Genomic DNA, 19,843 nt, shown 5'->3' on the forward strand with positions numbered 1-19,843 from the left:
CAAGCTTTGCCCGCAAGATGAAGCAAAGATACAATCACTTACAATAATATTGTATCTTATTTCATCAAACGTAGAGACTTTCCCTTTTGCAACATACCACAATAATGATTAATGCATGTGAAATGTGATTAATTTTTCTCTAAGGAACTGTTTAATGTTGACTATTCAAATTCAATTATGCATTGGCCAGTGGGGGAGTCCTTTCTTGTCTGTTTTTTATTTCTTAAATTGTTAATTCAGAAAACGACATTGCAAATTTTTTTTAATATATATATAAAAGTTTGTTACAATTGTGCATATAACATTGGATCACAAGCACAGGACATTGATAATTAAATCTAAAATACTATTTTTACACTAAAATCAATCACTAAAATCAGTTACTAATATATTTATGTATAAATATATGTATGATTTAATTTATTTTTAATATATATTTATATTTTAAAATATATTTTATACTGATAACTGACTTTAATAGCTGATTTTAGTGTACACGTAACATAACTCTAATTAAATTGGCTTCGCCTTACTACCGACAGGTGATCGATCTCCCAAGAAAAACAAAGTACACAACAAAAGCAAATATTCCTTTAATTTTATTTCCTTTACATTGAAGATGTAATTTATTTAATTTAACTCATTAAAGTCCTCACATTTTTATAAGACTCATTATTGAAAAGAATTTCACTAGAAAGTTAATGGAGTATTTGTACAATGTATATAATGAGCTATTTATTTAGTCCAATATAAGTTAAAAAATGATCATCTATGATAAAATACTATTAATTTCTCTAATACAATACATCCATACTATCCAAAATACTAGGGATAATAAACATCTGATATCCTATTGAATCGAACATCCTTATACCCCATTATATACATTGTATAGATATTCTATTGGCTCCTTATATTTCCTTTATTAAAAAATATAGTGAAAAGTGAATGCAAGCAGAATTTTTTTTTGTTATTTACGGTATTTTTTAATTTGACAATTTAAAAATTAATCTGTCGTAAATCTGAATTTTATTTAAGAGTTTGATATTTAACCAATATTTAGTCAATAAATTATATGCATAAGATGAAATTTAAATCCTCGATACTTATTTAAATGGATGAATAAATTGTTTGTCGACTAATGTAAATTGATTATACAAAAGCTAAGCTAGTTAGCTAATGTGGATGACCGACTAATAACCACCTTGATCAGAAGAAAATCTGAGATGAAAATTAATAAATCATATGCCTCAACACATTTGAAACCTGCTCATTATTTATTGATCATTGGCCAATAATCATTGGTTATGCTGAATAGGCAAGGGCATGGTAGATCCAAAAACCTGGCATGATTAGGGGTCTCTAGGCTTTGAATGTGTCCATCAACAACATTATTGCTTTTGAATTTTGATTATACAAAATAAAGGGCACATGGATTTGGAATCAACTACAAGATATAAGAGACAGAAATGACACCCATCCAATGCACTAAGTTAATCTACGTGCGGTAATCCCCATAAAAGCCTCTCTTCATCAGAATTAAGAAACTTGTTTTTATTACAATTTAGCATATTTAACAAGTTATTATTATATTAATCATGTATATGCCACACGCACCCCCTCCCCTCCAATTGTTCCCGTAAAATTAGCAATACTTATCTCGTTATAATATCAACTATATTCTATACCACATATATATTAAAATTAATTATTAATATAAAATATATATTAAAATATAAAATACACCTTAAATATAAATTAAACAATATATATATATATAATAACTAATTTTAGTATTAATTTTAATATATAAATAATATTTTTTAAAGAAATTATATCTTGTATTGCTGTGTCCTAGGTATTTTTTTTACTTTGTCTTTTTTTTTTCTCGGGCGAAGTTATAGGATAATGCTTAATTATTAAGCAGGTTTGAACATCCACATGATAATCAACCATCTTAGGCAAATTAGTCGCCTACAAATATGATTTCATATTTATATTTATAAATACTATAATCAAGTTAAATTTATATTTATTCTTGTGTGAATAAATTTTTGAGATATAATTCATCTCTTACGTTATTGTAATACGTTTTTTTTTAATAAAATAAGAATAATTCAGATATCAAAAAATATGGTCGATAGATATTTGTAAAAGACATTTTGATACTCAAGTCAGTAAGTATTTAAGAGATATAAAAATTTTATAATTATAGAATATTAAACATGAACTAAAATTTATTACGTGGTCTCTTTTGAGATATAAAAATAAGTGTCTTTAACTCTTTATAGACATAGAATTAATGTTATGACCGTTTATTATTAAGTTAAATTGTTGGTTACAAACTTAGAATGAAAGCAAATAAAGTCAAGTTATGACTCACAATACCCAATAAAAATTGAGTTATAAAGTGACAAATCAATGTTAATAGTTAAAATATAAATAAAAGTAAAAGAACAAATTAATTAATAATTTATTTTTATTATTCACAAAAAATTGATTCTTTTGTTATTAAAAAATTAATTATTTTAATAATTAATTACTCTACTAAAAAACATGTAAAACAGTAAAATAATATAAGTAAATGTTATGGTGCCTATCACATTATATCTAAATTATTAAAAGGGGTAATTAAATAATATTTAATAAATTTTATATGATTTACTTTTTATTTTAAACATTTTATTTTTTATTTTAAAAAGTAAGTTAGGCAATTTAGGCACCATAACAAAAGTACCATAAAACTCACCAATAATATATACACAGCACAAATACGTAAATACCTTTACTTGATTATACCTAACTTTACTTAAACTTACTTGAGATAAAAAAAAGCCTGCTCAAATTCTCAACATTAAGTAGTTAAAGTTAAACGAATAATATCCTTCTATATGCATGTCAAAAGAAGAATGGAAAAGAAAACCTACTCCTTAAGCAGTTTTTGGCTGCTTAATTTGTTTTGTTATATCTCGTCAACAATACTCACAATTACTATATATGATGAGAGAATCACTACTCTCAGTCTCACCATCAATAATTAACAAATTAAAAGGAATAGAATTCCCATCTTTTGTCTATATCATGATCAACATGAACAATATATTTTAATTTAAATCACAATGATTTAGATCACAAAACTCTTTTTACCCACTTCTTAACCACTCTACAATTATGGTATATCATAGCGTCACTATTTTCCCATTTCTTAACGTTATATCCACAGGTGGCAGCAGGTAGCCACCGTTAATTTAATTTGAAGAATATATATATATATATAATTATAATATTTTAAAAAATATTATTAAAATAATATTTTTTAAAAAGAATTATTTAAAAAAATATTACTAAATTATATAAAAAAATAGTTATGTAATTATTAGCATAGACATACACATACTCATATATATATATGGGGCTGCTATCTCATCAATATGTGACGATATTAAAGTGAACGTGCATAACACAATGGATTGGAACGAAGTCTGAGATAGTAGTGTACGATCGGAGCAGGTATAAGTCAACTATTTTATTCATCAATTTGTGTCATCGCTACTAGCATGAGTTGGAATTGAATTTGTGGATTGAATATATTTCGCCAGCGAATCATTGTGGTCTTGTGGATTATACAACTTTATCAAAATATATGGTCCAAATTAAAGATGGTTTGCCAATGAGCCATAGCTCACACGGCATTCCGCCCCTTCCTCATCTCAAAGGTCTCGGGTTCGAGTCCTACCAGCTGCAACCGAGAAGAAAAAAATTGGTAAGTATATGAGGAGTGTGTGGGTGTGTAATGTGTACCTAGGATTGGGGGTTGTCCAATCCACCGACCAAAAAAAAAAAAAAAAAAAAAGATGGTTTGAGTAAAAAAATATTAAATAAATAATAAAATAAAATAAAGATGGCTTGGTATGGCAAAAAAAAAAATTCTGACTATCCATTTGAACTATAACTCATTGGCAGATATTAGTTGTTAATATGCTAGATATTAGTTAAATTTAGCCTAGCTACTTTTATATTTGTTTGGGCCGCTACACTCACTATAACATTCTTTTTAAGAAAGGTTAGTGTTATAATTATAAAAGATCTACTATCACATTTTATTACAATCTAAATTTGAAAAAAAAAATTCTCTGTAAATATTAAAATTCAATCGGTATGAATTTGTGTATATTTATACATGATATATTTTTTCAACAAAAAAATTAACCAACAGAAATAACATACTAATCAAATTTTTCATAAACATAATAATTAAACTTTTCATGAATCCTGAATACGTATATTTATATGGTGAATGTCTCATTAATAACTAATATTTTGTTTCTATAATTCTATGTAATAAGATTGTTTTAAGATATAATTTATCTAAGTATGCTATGAGTATATAAAAAGATCAATCATCAAATTAGTCATTTGTACAGAATATATGTTAAAATATAAAATATATATTAAAAATGAGTTATACAACATATATATTTAAATAAAAATATAAAATAATTAATTTAATAGCTAATTTTTTTTTGTGCACATAACATTTAACTAATTTTTGTAATTCATCATACATCAATTACTAAAATTTAACCTAATGAAACCCAATTGAGAGTTGAAATTAGTTGAAGTTGGGTTAATTCTAGATACCCCTTATTTAAGCAAAAGAAAAAGAAGAAATAGACGTGTATTGAAGCTTTTAGAAAGCAATTATTTTAGAACTTATTACACTTGTCGTATAAGGGTACGCAACAAACTAAGTTGTTATTAGACTAGTTACAATTATTATATGATAAAGTAGAATTAGTAATATAGTATAGTATGATCCTGTTGCACATGTTAGTTAGATGCATGGACCATCTCTGATTTTCTTTCTCTTGTTTTCTTGTAGAGTACCCTCAACCTAAGTGCACTATATAAATCACTAGCCACACACTGTTGTGGAAAGGAACATAAGAGATTTAATTTCCTCTTTGCTAATAATTAGTGTATCTTAATCTTAGTGCTTATATATATAAATATATAGTTAGTTAATTATATTGCTACTAAGATCTTTGGAAATAATAATGGCAAGGAAATTAGGGTACTTGAGATTTTTTATTGTTTGTGTGATAGCATCAATTGTTGCAACAACACATGCTCAATTGCAGCTTGGTTTCTATGCTAAAAGCTGCCCAAAAGCTGAGAAGATTGTTTCTGATTTTGTGAATGAGCACATCCACAATGCTCCTTCACTTGCAGCTGCATTAATAAGAATGCATTTTCATGATTGTTTTGTCAGGGTAATTAGTTGGTTATTTAATTAAGTAATTACTAATTAGCTTGTTGTGTTTTAAAATAACCTGAGTTTTAATTTTCAGGGGTGTGATGGATCAGTGCTTCTGAACAACACAAACCAGCAAGCTGAGAAGAATGCTCCACCAAACTTGACAGTGAGAGGGTTTGACTTCATTGAGAGAATAAAGAGCCTTGTGGAAGCTGCATGCCCTGGTGTTGTTTCTTGTGCTGATATCTTAACTTTGGCTGCCAGAGACTCCATTGTTGCCACTGTGAGTACATCAACATAATAATCATTCATCAACACTAATATTATATAATTAACATGGGATTTTCTTCAGGGTGGACCCTTCTGGCAAGTTCCAACAGGTAGAAGGGATGGTTTAGTTTCTAATTTGTCAGAAGCCACAAGAAACATTCCTGCTCCATTTGATAACTTCACCACCCTGCAAACTAAGTTTAACAATGCTGGACTTGATCTCAATGACTTAGTCATTCTATCTGGTATTTACATTATTCAATCACAGCTTTTTGTAGAATTGTTTCTTACTCGCATGCAGTTTGTCTTCGTATATAGTTGATAGTTGAGAATTATTAGATAATTTGATATGTTTGACTAAATTATCATTTAATCGTTCTTAACTATCAATTTCACATAAAGACAACTGCATGCATGCGAGTTTTCACCAAATATGACACATAAGAATGTGACAGCTAAAATGATGAATATATGAAACTTTGTGGTTTTGTAAAGGTGCACACACAATTGGAGTGTCTCACTGCTCAACAATCAGCAACCGTTTGTACAACTTCACTGGGAAGTTAGATGAAGACCCTGCACTAGACAGTGAGTATGCACAAAATCTGAAGAAATTCAAGTGCAAGAGCATCAATGACAACACCACTTTGATTGAGATGGACCCTGGTAGCCGCAAGACCTTTGATCTTGGTTACTATAACCAAGTTGTTAAGAGAAGAGGCCTATTCACTTCAGATTCTCAGTTGTTGGTCAACAGTGTTACAAACTCTCTGGTGAACCAATTGCTTCAAGGGTCACTTCGGAATTTCCATGCTCAATTTGCAATATCTATGGAGAAAATGGGAAGAATTAATGTCAAGACAGGGACACAAGGTGAAATCAGGAAGCAATGTGCATTGGTAAATAGCTAAGAGTAATTAATGTTTTTTTTTTTTTTTTTGACAATGGATTTGTGTCATGGTATTATTACTATATTTTGTCCTTTTTTGTTGGCTTATTTTATGCTATGCTGTAGGGTGTACTATTTCATAGGAGACCATATGGTGAGGGTGTTTCTTTATGTGTTGGAATAAGTGGGTTCCATTTTCATAATTTTGTTTTGTTCTTATTTTATAGTTTGAATGGTAGGGGAAGGTTAATGCTCTTGCTGCAATAAGGATAAGTGAGAGAGGAATTGTTGTGTTTCCCATGTTCATGTATAAGATGGAACCTGTTAATTAATTTTATCCTTTTTCTGTACTTGTAATTCAATTCATTTTTCTCTTAATCAAGTGTTATTCTTCTTTATTATTATATAAATAAAATTATGCTAAAGTCATAATTTAGTTCATGATGTTATAGTTGTAAATTTGTAACTGAGTTTCTTAAATTAATTATATTATTTTATTTAGGTTCTGAATTTTAAAATTAGCACCAATTCAGTATTGCTAAAGATTATAAGATTATCCTTCGAAAATTTTAAAATACAATAACAATAACAACAAAGTCTTATCCCATTAGATAAAATCAACTACATGAATCAAATAACAGTATTAAATTCTATAATGTATTATGTTTATAATGAAACAATTTGCATATAAATCTTGTTTGACTGTCTCATGTATGGTTTTGTTGAGTTTTTTTTTTCCGCTTATTATTTCTCCTTCATTTTATCCACCTTTCTTACGTTAAAAGGGATAGGTAAAATAGAGGGTTTATTATGAGTTTTCACTTTTCTCACTTCTAGTCCACTCTTTTTTGTCAATGGTCTAGCCCACTCTAAATTGCTAGAATGGCCCACATAGGATATCCATAAGCCCATAACAAACCCAGACAAAATAAAACAGGTCGTCGTATTAATTTTCCTAGATATCTTATCACCTCTCACTTTTTATCTATTGGTGCTAGGGTGGCAAACAGGTCTAAATCCGCTGGGCTGACCCACATAACCCGTTAAAAAAGCGAACAGAAAAATTAGGACTGTCAAATAGCAAAAGCCCGCTTAATCCGCACCGCTTAAACCGTGGACTTTGGCGGGGTGGGCTTTTCCGCTGGGTTTAGTATTTTTTTAGTAAGGGATATTTTTACAATTTTTTTGCCAAAACCCAAATTTTCCACAACCCAACTTATAAGAGAATGAAGATGAAAATTGAGTATTTTAGATTATGTTTATTTTGTTTTAGAGACAATATTTATAATTATATTTTGGATTATGTTTATTTTGTTTTGGGAACAATATTTATAATTACAAAAATTTTAGTGTTTGTGAATATAAAAATTATAATTTGTTTATACCTTTAAAAATTATAATAATTAAAAGTAAAAAACAAACGAAATTTTTTTATGCCTTTATATATATTATTTAATAGTTAAAAAAATATTTGGCGGGCTTAGCCAGCCGACCCGCCATTAGGCGAGGCGGGGTGGAATTCTAGGACTGCCTCATTAGGCAGGGCAGAGCGGACCAGCCTGTCAAAAGGCAGGCTTCTAGTGAGGCGGGCTTCCCCGCTTGCCACCCCTAGTTGGTGCAACCGAAGGTATCAGATTGTTTCCAAAGTTTCCTACGGAACACTTTCCTTATTTGTTCTTATTCTCACTGTTTCTTATTTTTCTTTCAATAAAACACAATCAATCTGAATTCTGAACCTATCCGGGCAGAATTGCTTTTCTTTTAGTTTACAGGTTTTATTATTTTTTTTTTTAATTTTTAGCTTGAAAAAGATTGGGCTAATGATGCTACCTTCAATTATCTTAGCGGATTTCAATCAGATTTCTACCATGATCTAATTGCTACACACACTGAAGCCCTTTCCCTTCATTTTCCAATCTCAAATTCCATGCCTATTATTGCTTTTCTTTTCTTATATTAAGTAATAATTAGTAATAATATTACCTTAATGATAGGATGAAGACACTTATGAGTAATAAATTAATAATATATCTCATATATGGTTACCTTCTATATGAATAAAATATCATATGCAAAAATTTTAAATAAACTAATCTCAGAAGTATAGGACATCATAAGTGAAGCACACACAGTTCATGTGAAATTATGGAAATATAGAGGTAGAAAAAGAAGAAACACAGTTCAATTTAACCCCTTCTCTTTCCTTCCTTTGAGTTTTAACTTTGTGCATAACTTTTTGAATCAAGTGTTTTGGTAATTATGGCTCTTCTTCAATGCATTTTGGACACCTGCATCTAAAACCATAGTCTGCAAGGGATGCTTGTCTCTCTTCAAAAGGAAGGTCTTCATCAACATATGAGATAGTTATCTGAAAATTTTCCTAAATGTTAATTAGTTATCTATATATTTGGAAATATTATATAGTATGGTGAGATTTGGCCTTTCTACCAAAGTCTCACCTTTTCCAAACCTTATTATCAAAATGTCATCTTTTTGTAACTAATTACTTAGATGCCATCTTTTTACCACAGTCACAACTGATTTGCTATTTCATTTTTAATTATGATTGTTTATAGTAATATTCAGGGTGACATTTGAGTAATTAGTTTCAAAAGAGTGATATTTTGGCAATAAGTTTTGAAAAAGGTGGCACATTGGTGAAAAATCACAAGATTCCTTATGTGCTGTAAAACCAAACTCCTCAGTAAAATCATTTAGTTTGGAAGAATTCTTGGACAATTGTAGATAATGGCAAAAAGTTATGAACCAACCTCTTCTCCTTTTCGAATCGGCCTTACTGCGATTATGGTTGCTTGGCCATCCCTATCCTGCATACAAAAAGATTAGGACTTCAAATTAAACCAGGTACCGATTGACTTAGTTCGAAACCAACGTACCTCGTCTCTCTTGAAGGCTTTGGCATTAGGACTACAGGAATGGTTCATGCAGCTTTGCAAAGGAAAAAAAGCAGTTCCTACAGTAAAATTTAAAAGGATTCAGGTATAATTACAAATAAAACTGCATAATTCCAATAATCAGTAGGCTAACACTAACTGTGATTCATTCATTACCTTGGCAACAAACAGAATAGTCTTCACCAAGAGCATCTAAAATTGGTTGTGTAATTTTCTCAGCTTCTTCCTACCATTAACAATGACGAGGAAAGGAATTGAGTCAAAAGAGTTTCTTTCTTTGGAGATAAAGTAGAAAAGTAATTTGAACAAAATTCTAACCTTATCAGGATTTTTCAGATCATCAATGTATAAAAAGTAATCCTCCACAGGAGAAGCTACAACCAAATCACTGGAAAATATAAACCAAGGATTAATACACCGGTTAGTTCAATCCAAAATTTCAATTTCAGTTTCAATTATCACGTCTAGTCCCCTTCGATGGCCATATCACGATATTCAAGCATTATGCTAACAGAAATAGAAATAGAAATAACAATATATGGCTAAACAGAATAAAGCACAATACAGAAAACTCTTACAGATTATTCTGTTCGAACATGCCAATGATGTGTCCATAGATATCAAGGGAGAATACTAGAAATTGTCAAGGAATTCAAGATAAGTCTCCAACAAAATGATGAAGTAGTCTTCATCATACACATGAATGAATGTATCAATAAAAAGCATTTGTAAGGATACATGGCTCACACTCTTTGTCAAATATAGCTTTCTTAAGAAGTTGGAGAGACTGAAATATTATTCAATAAGCAGAAAATCAGGTATGGCATCAAATCAGCAAAAACATAATTTCATGTCATGCACAATCATACATCTGAAGAACCTCACCTTGAATGCCAATTCTTTTATTTGCATCCTGAACGAATCTTCATCTGAAGAATCAATATCATCTGGCAATGCAACACAATCCCACCACCTACAAACAATTTGAAGTTACTACCTCTTTCATAATTCAAAGGCATCTTAAATTATTTGTACAATTTCAAAGTATGGTTTGGTAACTATAACAAAATAACGAATTTAATTTTCTTAGTAAGAAGTTTTGTAAGAGATGTAGTCCACTCTCTAAATAGTTTGATAAATCATAAAACGGATAGCTTGACAAAAGCAAAGAGAAAATTGGTGAAATGTTTCAATTTCAACAACCATGCCACATAAGTAACGTAGTGCAAATCAAACATATAAGATAAACATTAAAGACTTGAAACAGAACACTGTCCCAAGATATAACATCTGCACCATAAAAGCACAAACACCGTCTATTTTGGCTTCATTTAAGCAGGTAAAACCAGCCAGTAACTACCTTCTCTTGTGTCCCATTGATATAGGCCTCCAAGCTTCCAAAAGAAGAGAGGCATTATAGCTGTTTGAATCACCAGAAGTATCATATTTCATTTTCCCTTCATGACAGTTTGCTTTTAACTTGCGGTATCTTAATATGGTAAAACAAATAGCCTAGTCACAAAATCCAACCAGGCTTCCGGTCAGATAAATCATAAATGTTGTGGCTGCAGAGATTGATGAAAACAGCTCGTTCGAAAAGTAACAAATCAAGAAATTCAGTGCAAAACTGAAACGTACCTTTGCGGCAAGGATGAATATATCATTTGTTTCTGGGGGAAAAGGGAAGACCAATGGTAAATAAACAGGAACATAAAGAAAATAATATATTCTGAAGAAATTTAGATTGTTAAAAATCATTGATTTCCAAACGGAAAGAATCTTACCATTAGCATGTTTATTGAATTTAAGAAGTGCCTCCCTATGAGCGGGATCAGACCTCTCGCCAGTGCAGAGTAAAGAATGCGAAGATTCCCAGTCAGCCTCTGCACATGATGTGCTACAGGCATTGACAACATCATCAAAACAGATTATTCCAAAGCACAATCCAGAAAGAACAATTTGCAAGAACAGGAGCATGGGTTGATTTTTTCATAGTCTCCAGCCGAAGATAGAAATAGTGGCATTGTGTAGCCTTCTCATTGTACTGTTGTTTTAGAACTCAAGTTAACATACATTATTTACAAAAATTTTCACAAGACTTTCACAGCACTCATTTACTTCTATTCCCAAGTAGGAAAAATTACAAAACAAAAGCATTATACACCCTACATCATTTCAAACAGCTACAACCTTACCTGCAATAGTAAGCTTCTCCACAGCCGCCCAGGCATGGAACCGCCGATGGCAACGAGAACTCCTTAGAGAAAGGCAAATTCAGTTGGCCATTCATTAAAGATTCCACAACACCTTCAGGAAGAGGATTTTTATCTTTGGAACTGCCGGAACCACATTGATGAGTTCCCTGATCCTCATCTTCAGATGATGAATCCATCTCATGGAAGTTTTTTGACAAGCTCGAAGAGCTTCCGACATCACATCCATGACTCTCAGAATCCCTTAATCCCTGCAGGTAAAGCCTCCTTCCAATTTGAAGCTCTATGGAACCAATAAAACGAAAGCAGAAGCTACATACAAAACAATCAATCTGCAAAGTAGTTCATACACACAAAAGAACACAAGAGAAAGAAGAATAAGTCTTAATAAACCTAAACAAGCAAGACCAAGATAAATACAGAAGTAAATTAAGAAAAGCAAAAACCTTGTTGAATGAGTGTTGAGACCCCACAAGCATTTGGTCCCTGAGAACAAGGTCCCCATCAGAGAAGTCCATGGCAGCAAATACCCCTGTTGATCACAAGTTGCAGAATAGACACACACACACACCCCCCACAGCAACACAAATAATAAAAAGTTGTTGAGACACACCCCATTTGAGAAGAATTAACATACATACATACATATATAGTATACTACACAAAAGAATAGTACCTTTGCCAAAGTTAGCATCTTGTTTGACAGTGATGGAACTGTAGTGCCTTGCAGACAAAAGGGTATTATAATATTCCTGTGATAAACAAAAAGAAGCAATAAGATGGAGAGAGCAAAATAAAAAAAGCAGAGAAGTAAGTTGAAAATTTGAGGGAGAGAGTGCCTGAAGTTGAAGAGTGGAGGGAGGAGAGAGAAGAGCAGAGATTTGAGTTTGGCAACTGGAATCGATTGGACAAATGGGTTCCTCCATTGAATGAAATGCCACCAAACACAAACTCGAATTCAGAGTCCAGAAGCACCAACGTTAATGGGAGAGTGACGGCGCCCAGAAACACAAACCAACTTATGAATCGTTTATTATTTATTTATTTTTGTTCTGAAAAATTCATTCACATAAATCCCCTCTAAAATAATAGTTTTTTAGTCAACAAAATAATACAAAAATAAAAATATGAAAAATGAATTATATGTATTCAATTAATATCTCAATAAATTAAGACAACACCACCAACTAATATTTATATTTTTTTAAAGGAATATAGGTTTTCTAGGAAAGAAAAGTTAGAAAAAAAAACCAAATTACTTATTTTGATAGTCCAACACAAGTAAAATGTTTGGTAACTAATATTTTTCTCTTATATATTTATTTTATTTTTGAAGCAATATTAATTAACCTTTCATTTTTTTTCAGTAAAAATATTAGTCTTTACATTTTTTTCTAATTCAAAAAATTACAAATAAAATATTCAAGGCCGGTTATCTTAAAATAGATGGCATAATTTGATCCGTATAAACTGATATTTCTTTTTTTGTGTATATAAAAAAAGGGTTGTACCAATCCTACTTAAAAGAAAACACAATTATATATATATATATATGAGCTAAACTTTGAATCAGGTAAATATGGGGCAAATCACATAAAAAAATTAATTGGAGAAAGAAATTACATAGATCCTCTAAAACAAAAAATGTTATATGCATGTTCTAATCTTATGTAAATCAAAACAATTTAATTCAATTTATTAGGACTTAGGATAATTCTAATCAATATGATTCGATTTATATTGAACGGATTTTAAAATTGTGTTTGTTTTTGAGAACAGGATAAGATAAGATACTAAAAAACAAGATATAAAAAATAGAGACACAAAATTTAGTGTTCTTATATTCTGTTTGGTAATAAAGTAGAACAAATTGTGAAAATCTAATTTATTCTCATTTTTATTTAAAAAATTTGAGAATAATAAAAAATATAATTATGAAAAATTAACAAGAATAATGAAAAAAAAAAAAAGAAAAAATAAGTTGTGTCACTTGTTAGTGTCTATGTGTCCTTCTTGTCAAGATAAACACAAAATACATTAATTCAGTATCTCTGGACACACTGTCTCTGTCCATGTCTCATCTGCTAAACACGATTTTGTGTCTCAGTGTCTCTGTTTTAATGTCACGTCCCTATAAACAAACGCAGCCTAACACATGTAATTTGAATAAATATGATTTGATTTACATTGTATCTGATTGCATGTAATTCGAATCTATATGACTCGATTTACACTAAGCAAAGAACATGGTAATTACTAAGAAAGCAATGCATATTAATTAAATCGAATTGATTTAATTCGATTTACCTAAGGAGCGTATGTTATATAAATAGGATCATAGTATTGAATTGGTTTAATTCTAGTTCTTGTGCACTACAAAGACATGATTAAGTAAAAAACATGATCGGGTATAAAATTTACTAACAAGGATCCATTGAATGTCTTTATTAGAGCTTCTACAATCCTTGTTGATTTTCATAATATCGTTCTATAAAAATTGGGAATGAAACGGATAGAAAAATTATATTACAGAATTCTAATTTCTGTAGTTTGCGATGGGTAAAATACGACTCGTTTGTGATAGACAGCGACGAGGATCTGCAAGTTTTATTTCACTGTCATCGCCAATTTCCCAAGGTGAGAATTCCTGAACTATTGGCCAAGTTTGTGGATGTGGTCTCTAAATCAAGAGGATCGAACCGAAATCATCAATCAGTACCAATGACAGCAGTCTCCAGTTCAACCCCTGTTGTTGCGTCTTCATCTCTACTTGTAATTGCATCTACGGGAGATTTGGTGACATCTCCATATTTCGCAGCTGATCTACACTGTGATGAGATTGCGAAACTAGGTGTTAACATGAATACTCCTGTTATGATTTCGATTTCTAGGCAGTTGGAGAACCGGATGCAGTGGAAGATATCTTAGGGGATGGTGACGAGTAGAGCCCGCCACGATTGATGATGACAGCGATGATGATATAGGGAGGAGTATTCCTGTTGGGGCTGATAGAGCATCGAGCTTAGGAACTAAGCAGTACCCATCGCACTTTTCTGCTCTAGACTTGGATGCGATGAGACCGGATGGGTTACCGGATGTAGAATCTGGTTTTGGCGCTAGAGATTCACAGGATACCGTAGGTCTAGCTGAGTTCCAGGTTGGTTAGCAGTTTCAGAATAAAGAGGAAGTCGTCTTATGTGTGAAGACTTATAGCATCCACCGTGGGATTGAGTACAAAGTGATGGAATCGGATCATGACAAGTACTACGGCAAGTGTAAGGAGTTCAGAAATAGTTGCAAATGGGTTGATTTGGATCACTCTACAGCGGCGGAAGGGTATCTAGGAGGTCAGATAGTATAACAGAACTCATACATGTTTGGTCACCTTAATCTCATGTGATCACAGGAAGCTTGGATATCATGTGATATCTGCTTTCATCCTTCTTATGATCAGAGCTGATGTAGCTGTGTCCATCAAGGTTCTGCAAAATACGATGGAGGCACATTTTGGTTTCAGACCTACATATAGGAGGGTGTGGTTGGCTAAGCAGAAGGCCGTCGCACAGATATATGAGGATCGGGAGGATGCCTAATGAGCTGCCAAGATGGGTGCTCGGTGTGCAGATAACAATGCCAGGCAGTATCACATTTCTGAAGACGAGTCCTGTGCGAGTTGGAGGCCAGGTTGACGGGGAGTTAGCATTTTTTCACTGAATTTTTTTTGTTATTCCCACCGTGCATCGAGGCATTCAAGTATTGTAAGCCGTTGGTCAGTATTGACGGGACCTATTTGTACGGCAAATATGGGGGAACTTTGCTGGTTGCGATAGCTCAGGATGAAAATTCTAGTATCGTTCCTATTGCTTTTATCCTAGTGGAGGGTGAAAATGCGGAGTCATGATCTTTTTTCTTGTCTCACTTACAGCAACACGTAACTCCTCAACCGGGCATTCTCGTGATCTCCGATAGGCGCAATAGGATCAAGGCCACCTTGGAGGCCCTGATGGTGGATGTGTTCCATCTGCTGCTTATCGTACATTCTGTATCAGGCACGTTGCAGCGAATTTTGCGTTGAGTTCCAAGGGAAAGGATGCCAGTAGGCTTCTAGTCAACGCTTCTTATGTGAAGATTGAGGTCGAGTTTGATTATTGGTTTGACATCCTCCGGACTGAAGATCCGGCAATGTGTGACTGGGCCAATAGGATGGAGTATGACAAGTGGACTCAGCACCAGGATGAGGGTCGTAAATTCGACCATATGACTACAATTATTTCTGAATGTGTTAATTCGGTGATCAAGGGTGTCAGGAACCTTCTAGTTTGTTTCTTGGTGAAGTCCACTTATGGGAGATTGGCAGAGTTCTTTGTTCGCAAAGGAAGAAAGGCTAGGACACAGTTGGGGACAGATCAGTAATTTAGTCAATCACTTGTGAAGGCAATGAAGGCAAACCTAAAGGCATCGATATGTTTTACGGTGACAATATATGATCGGAATAATTCAGAGTTTAACATGGCCGAGACTACTCCAACAGGTAATTTCTCACTTGGTACTTACAGAATCTCGTTGAGAGATCAGACTTGCGATTGCGGATACTTTCAGGCACTTCACTATCCATGTTGTCATGCAGTTGCTTGCTGTGCATAATCCCGCCTGAGTTGGGCAACTTATGTCTATGAGGTATATCGCCTCAGCACAATGTTTAATGTCTACAGGATGGGATTCAATCCTCTTATTCCAGAAGAATTTTGGCCACCGTATGATTGTCCAATAGTCATCCCTGATCACAGTGAGAGACGTGCATCTGAAGGTCATCCGAGGCGCACTTGAATTTACACTAGTATGGACAAGGTTGATCCGAATCGACCAAAGTGGTGTGGGCTATGCACACAGCCTAGTCATACTAGGTGGAGTTGTCCACAGGGAGGAGGCACCAGGGGTTCTGGAGCAGTTAGTAGAGTTTAGTGTTTTCTTTATTGTGTTGCTTGTTCAGTTGTCCACTGTATTACTCTTTATTATGTTGCTTTATCGGTTGTCCACTGTATTACGCTTTATTGTTGCTTTATCGTAGCACATGGTCGGCCCGCCAGGTCCAATGTACGTGCCAACTCTATAGAGTGTTCGAAAACTATCGGTTCCTGCCTCTGCCATCCTTCGTCATCAGAAAATCAATATCGAGTGCGGGTAGTGAGTGATGCTATACTCCACCAAGCTGTGGTAACACCCTATCCACCTAATACCACTCTATCATGACAAAGTCCACCAAACTAAATTAATTTTTGAAGAGGAGGAGAATGATACGTGCTTCAAATGTCCGTGATATGAAGAGTTCAAGTGTTATTTAGAAGATTTTATTAGTTTACATTTTTAGAATATTTTAATTTAATTTGATGTATTTTAATTTTGTTTATTTAATTACTAGATTGGGCCTTATGTTTATGGGCTTTAGGATTTTTATTTGTTTTAACCTAATAAGAGGTTATAAATACCTCCTTAGCTATTGTAGTCGTAGTATAGAATGATTTAGAGGTTTAAAAACCCCTTTTTTTGGTTTCGTGATGAAACCATGGTGCTGACAATTGAGGTTAAGGAGTCCCTCTCTTGTTGCATCGAGAAATTGGGTAGAAGGTTGAGGAGTCCCTTCGATTCAATTCCTAAACTATGGCGTTGACAAGTTAGGTTGAGGAGTCCCTTTCTTGCTGCGTCAAGAAATTGGGTAGAAAGTAGAGTGATTCTCTTTGTACTCAATTTCAATCTATCCTTTTTATTTTTATTTCAATTCCAATGTATTCTTTTTATTCAGTTTGAATCCTTATCTTTTTGTTTATCCTTTTATTTCTTTATCATTTGGTATCAGAGCTTAGGTATTAGATTAATTCTTATTAATCTATATTTGTTCTTCTTTTATCATAAAAAAAGAGTCTAGTGTCTGTTGAGTCTTTTTTTAAGTTCTTATTTTCGTTTGCTTTTCCTTATTGTTAAAAAAAAGCGTACAGTGCAAAAAAAAATACAAAAAGAAAGAAAAAAATAAAAAAAAGAAATTATTTTCCTTGTAATTATTGTCCTTTTCATATACTAATTTTTTTCACCTACAAGATTCAAGGACGAATCTTTTTTGAAGAGGAGGAGAATGATACGTGCTTCAAATGTTCGTGATATGAAGAGTTCAAGTGTTATTTAGAAGATATTAGTTTATATTTTTAGAATGTTTTAATGTAATTTAATATATTTTGATTTTGTTTATTTAATTATTAGATTGGGCCTTATGTTTATGGGCTTTAGGGTTTTCTTTGTTTTAACCTAATAAGAGGTTATAAATACCTCCTTAGCTATTGTAGTCGTAGTATAGAATTTTTAGAGGTTTCAAAACCCCTTTTGGTTTCGTGATGAAACCATGGTGTGGACAATTGAGGTTGAGGAGTCCCTCTCTTGTTACATCGGGAAATTGAGTAGAAGATTGAGGAGTCCCTTCAAATCAATTCCCAAACTATGGCGTTGACAAGTTAAGTTGAGGAGTCCCTTTCTTGTTGCGTCAAGAAATTGGGTAGAAATTAGAGTAATTCTCTTTATACTCAATTTTAATCTATCTTTTTATTTCTATTTTCAATTTCAATGTATCTTTTTATTTAATTTCAATTCTTGTCTTGTTTATCCTTTTATTTCCATATCACTTCTGGCCACCGTATGATAGTCCAATAGTCATCCCTGATCACAGTAAGAGACATGCATCTGAAGGTCATCCGAGGCGCACTAGAATTCACACTAGTATGGACAAAGGTTGATCCAAATCAACCAACGTGGTGTGGGCTATGCACACAGCCTAGTCATCCTAGGCTGAGTTGTCCACAGGGAGGAGGCACCAGGGGTTCTGAAGCAGTTAGTGGAGTTTAGTATTTTCTTTATTGTGTTGCTTGTTCGGTTATCCACTGTATTACGCTTTATTATGTTGCTTTATCGATTGTCTACTGTATTACGCTTTATTGTTGCTTTAACGTAGCACATGGTCGGCGCGACTGGTCCAATGTACGTGCTAACTCTATAGAGTGTTCGAAAATCATCGGTCTCCGCCTCTGCCATCCTTCGTCATCAGAAAATCAATATCGAGTGTGGGTAGTGGGCGATGGTATACTCCACCAAGCTGTGGTAACACCCTATCCACCTAATGCCACTCTATCACAATAAAGTAGATCAATGTCGTCGTAGCCCGCCATAGTGTCATATGTCGGGACTCCAAGATCTCGGGATGAACTACTTGAACAACCTCCGGTGCGCTATATGGCATCCACATGAACTGGTAAACAATGAAGAATATTGCAAGTCAACTTACACCTAGTAAATAGTTTAAAGGAACACCAACAATGAATGCTTCAAAGGTAAAACACTTACATCCCTTGGCCGGTGTAAATTTATTCTGAGCCTCTACTGCGTGTCTCTAGGCCCCTTCTCACTCAATTTTGGCTGATAACCAGACCACCTGACACTCAATACATGTTATGAACAATGACAATAATATGTAATATATATTACTAAACAAGACAACGATAAACAGTGAGTACTTCGTAGCTAATGGCCAATGAAAGGCGTCAAACCCATCGGGCCTGAAACCTGGGAACTGCCAAAAGATTCATGACTGGAGGATCTGTAACGGACCGGCCAACTTAACCACATTTATGTTGGCCACACGGCACAAGCATTGGTATAACCACGACAGAGTGGCAGATCCCTAGCTGTATCCACCCATATCCTCCAATCATGCTACGTTCGGTAGCCACCGGATATGCATACGTGTACCGGACTTGTCACTGAAGAGCTGGGTGGATAATAGCATCATGATGTATGCCCTTGCGTACTTCCTGACAGTTTTCTTGTCTGCGTCGTGAGGAAGGTGACTGAATGTCTCCTGCATCCAAGTGCACTTCACAGTGAACTTGTCTATACAGTCCGCCGGAGGCAACACACTTAACAATTCTTGGAACCAATCCTATGCAAGTCGCTCGCCATCAATAAACCGCTCGAAGTCCGTCAGGCACCCGCTGACGTACTGTAAGTCGATGGGAAGGCCTAAATGGTACGCAACATCCTGAAGCGTAATTGTGCACTCCCCAAATGACATGTGGAAGGTATGAGTCTCGGGCCGCCACTGCTCGACAAATACACTGACCAGCGGCTCATCTAATCTAAATTAGTGGTCATTGAGTCTCACGAGATGGGCTAAGTCGACCATCCACAGGTACGGTATTCTGTCGTCTAGGGACATACCATGCTGGTGATACATCAATATAGCTGCACCACAATAAAAAAA

General features: G+C 33.6%; 2 protein-coding genes and 1 non-coding gene across 3 annotated transcripts; 2 read left to right on the forward strand and 1 right to left on the reverse strand.

Annotated features, from left to right (window-relative positions):
* The first annotated feature begins 4,005 nt into the window (after positions 1–4,005).
* Positions 4,006–6,794, forward strand: LOC112772485 (peroxidase 3). The gene is made up of 4 exons (XM_025817448.3): positions 4,006–5,273; positions 5,352–5,540; positions 5,610–5,772; positions 6,023–6,794. The coding sequence occupies exons 1-4, from the start codon at positions 5,058–5,060 to the stop codon at positions 6,436–6,438; spliced, it is 984 nt and encodes a 327-aa protein (XP_025673233.1). The 5' UTR covers positions 4,006–5,057; the 3' UTR covers positions 6,439–6,794.
* Positions 6,795–8,230: 1,436 nt separating this feature from the next.
* LOC112774556 (small nucleolar RNA R11/Z151) lies at positions 8,231–8,314 on the forward strand. The gene has a single exon (XR_003189039.1). It is a non-coding gene; the product is annotated as a small nucleolar RNA R11/Z151 (small nucleolar RNA).
* Positions 8,315–8,424: 110 nt separating this feature from the next.
* LOC112772307 (histone-lysine N-methyltransferase ATXR2) lies at positions 8,425–12,680 on the reverse strand. Its single transcript, XM_025817217.3, has 15 exons — positions 12,384–12,680; positions 12,221–12,296; positions 11,991–12,076; positions 11,527–11,876; positions 11,116–11,228; positions 10,970–11,001; positions 10,692–10,843; positions 10,217–10,304; positions 10,070–10,118; positions 9,910–9,964; positions 9,650–9,719; positions 9,488–9,557; positions 9,314–9,390; positions 9,188–9,244; positions 8,425–8,784 (listed from the first exon to the last, which is right to left on the reverse strand). Exons 1-15 carry the CDS (start codon positions 12,468–12,470, stop codon positions 8,674–8,676), a joined length of 1,473 nt encoding a protein of 490 aa, XP_025673002.1. The 5' UTR covers positions 12,471–12,680; the 3' UTR covers positions 8,425–8,673.
* Positions 12,681–19,843: the final 7,163 nt, after the last annotated feature.

Source organism: Arachis hypogaea, chromosome 18 (genome assembly GCF_003086295.3).
Source record: "Arachis hypogaea cultivar Tifrunner chromosome 18, arahy.Tifrunner.gnm2.J5K5, whole genome shotgun sequence".
NCBI classification, from domain to species: domain Eukaryota; kingdom Viridiplantae; phylum Streptophyta; class Magnoliopsida; order Fabales; family Fabaceae; genus Arachis; species Arachis hypogaea.

Bases quoted from the DNA above. Each gene is read 5' to 3' on its own strand.
- LOC112772485 (XM_025817448.3), top strand. From the start codon at position 5,058: ATGGCAAGGAAATTAGGGTACTTGAGATTTTTTATTGTTTGTGTGATA. The intron at 5,274-5,351 runs GTAATTAGTTGG...TTTAATTTTCAG, and splicing joins TTCATGATTGTTTTGTCAGG to GGGTGTGATGGATCAGTGCT. The intron at 5,541-5,609 runs GTGAGTACATCA...GATTTTCTTCAG, and splicing joins GAGACTCCATTGTTGCCACT to GGTGGACCCTTCTGGCAAGT.
- LOC112772307 (XM_025817217.3), bottom strand. From the start codon at position 12,470: ATGGAGGAACCCATTTGTCCAATCGATTCCAGTTGCCAAACTCAAATC. The intron at 11,877-11,990 runs GTTTTTGCTTTT...ACTACTTTGCAG, and splicing joins CTCAACACTCATTCAACAAG to ATTGATTGTTTTGTATGTAG. The intron at 8,785-9,187 runs GTTGGTTCATAA...GAAAATTTTCAG, and splicing joins CGATTCGAAAAGGAGAAGAG to ATAACTATCTCATATGTTGA.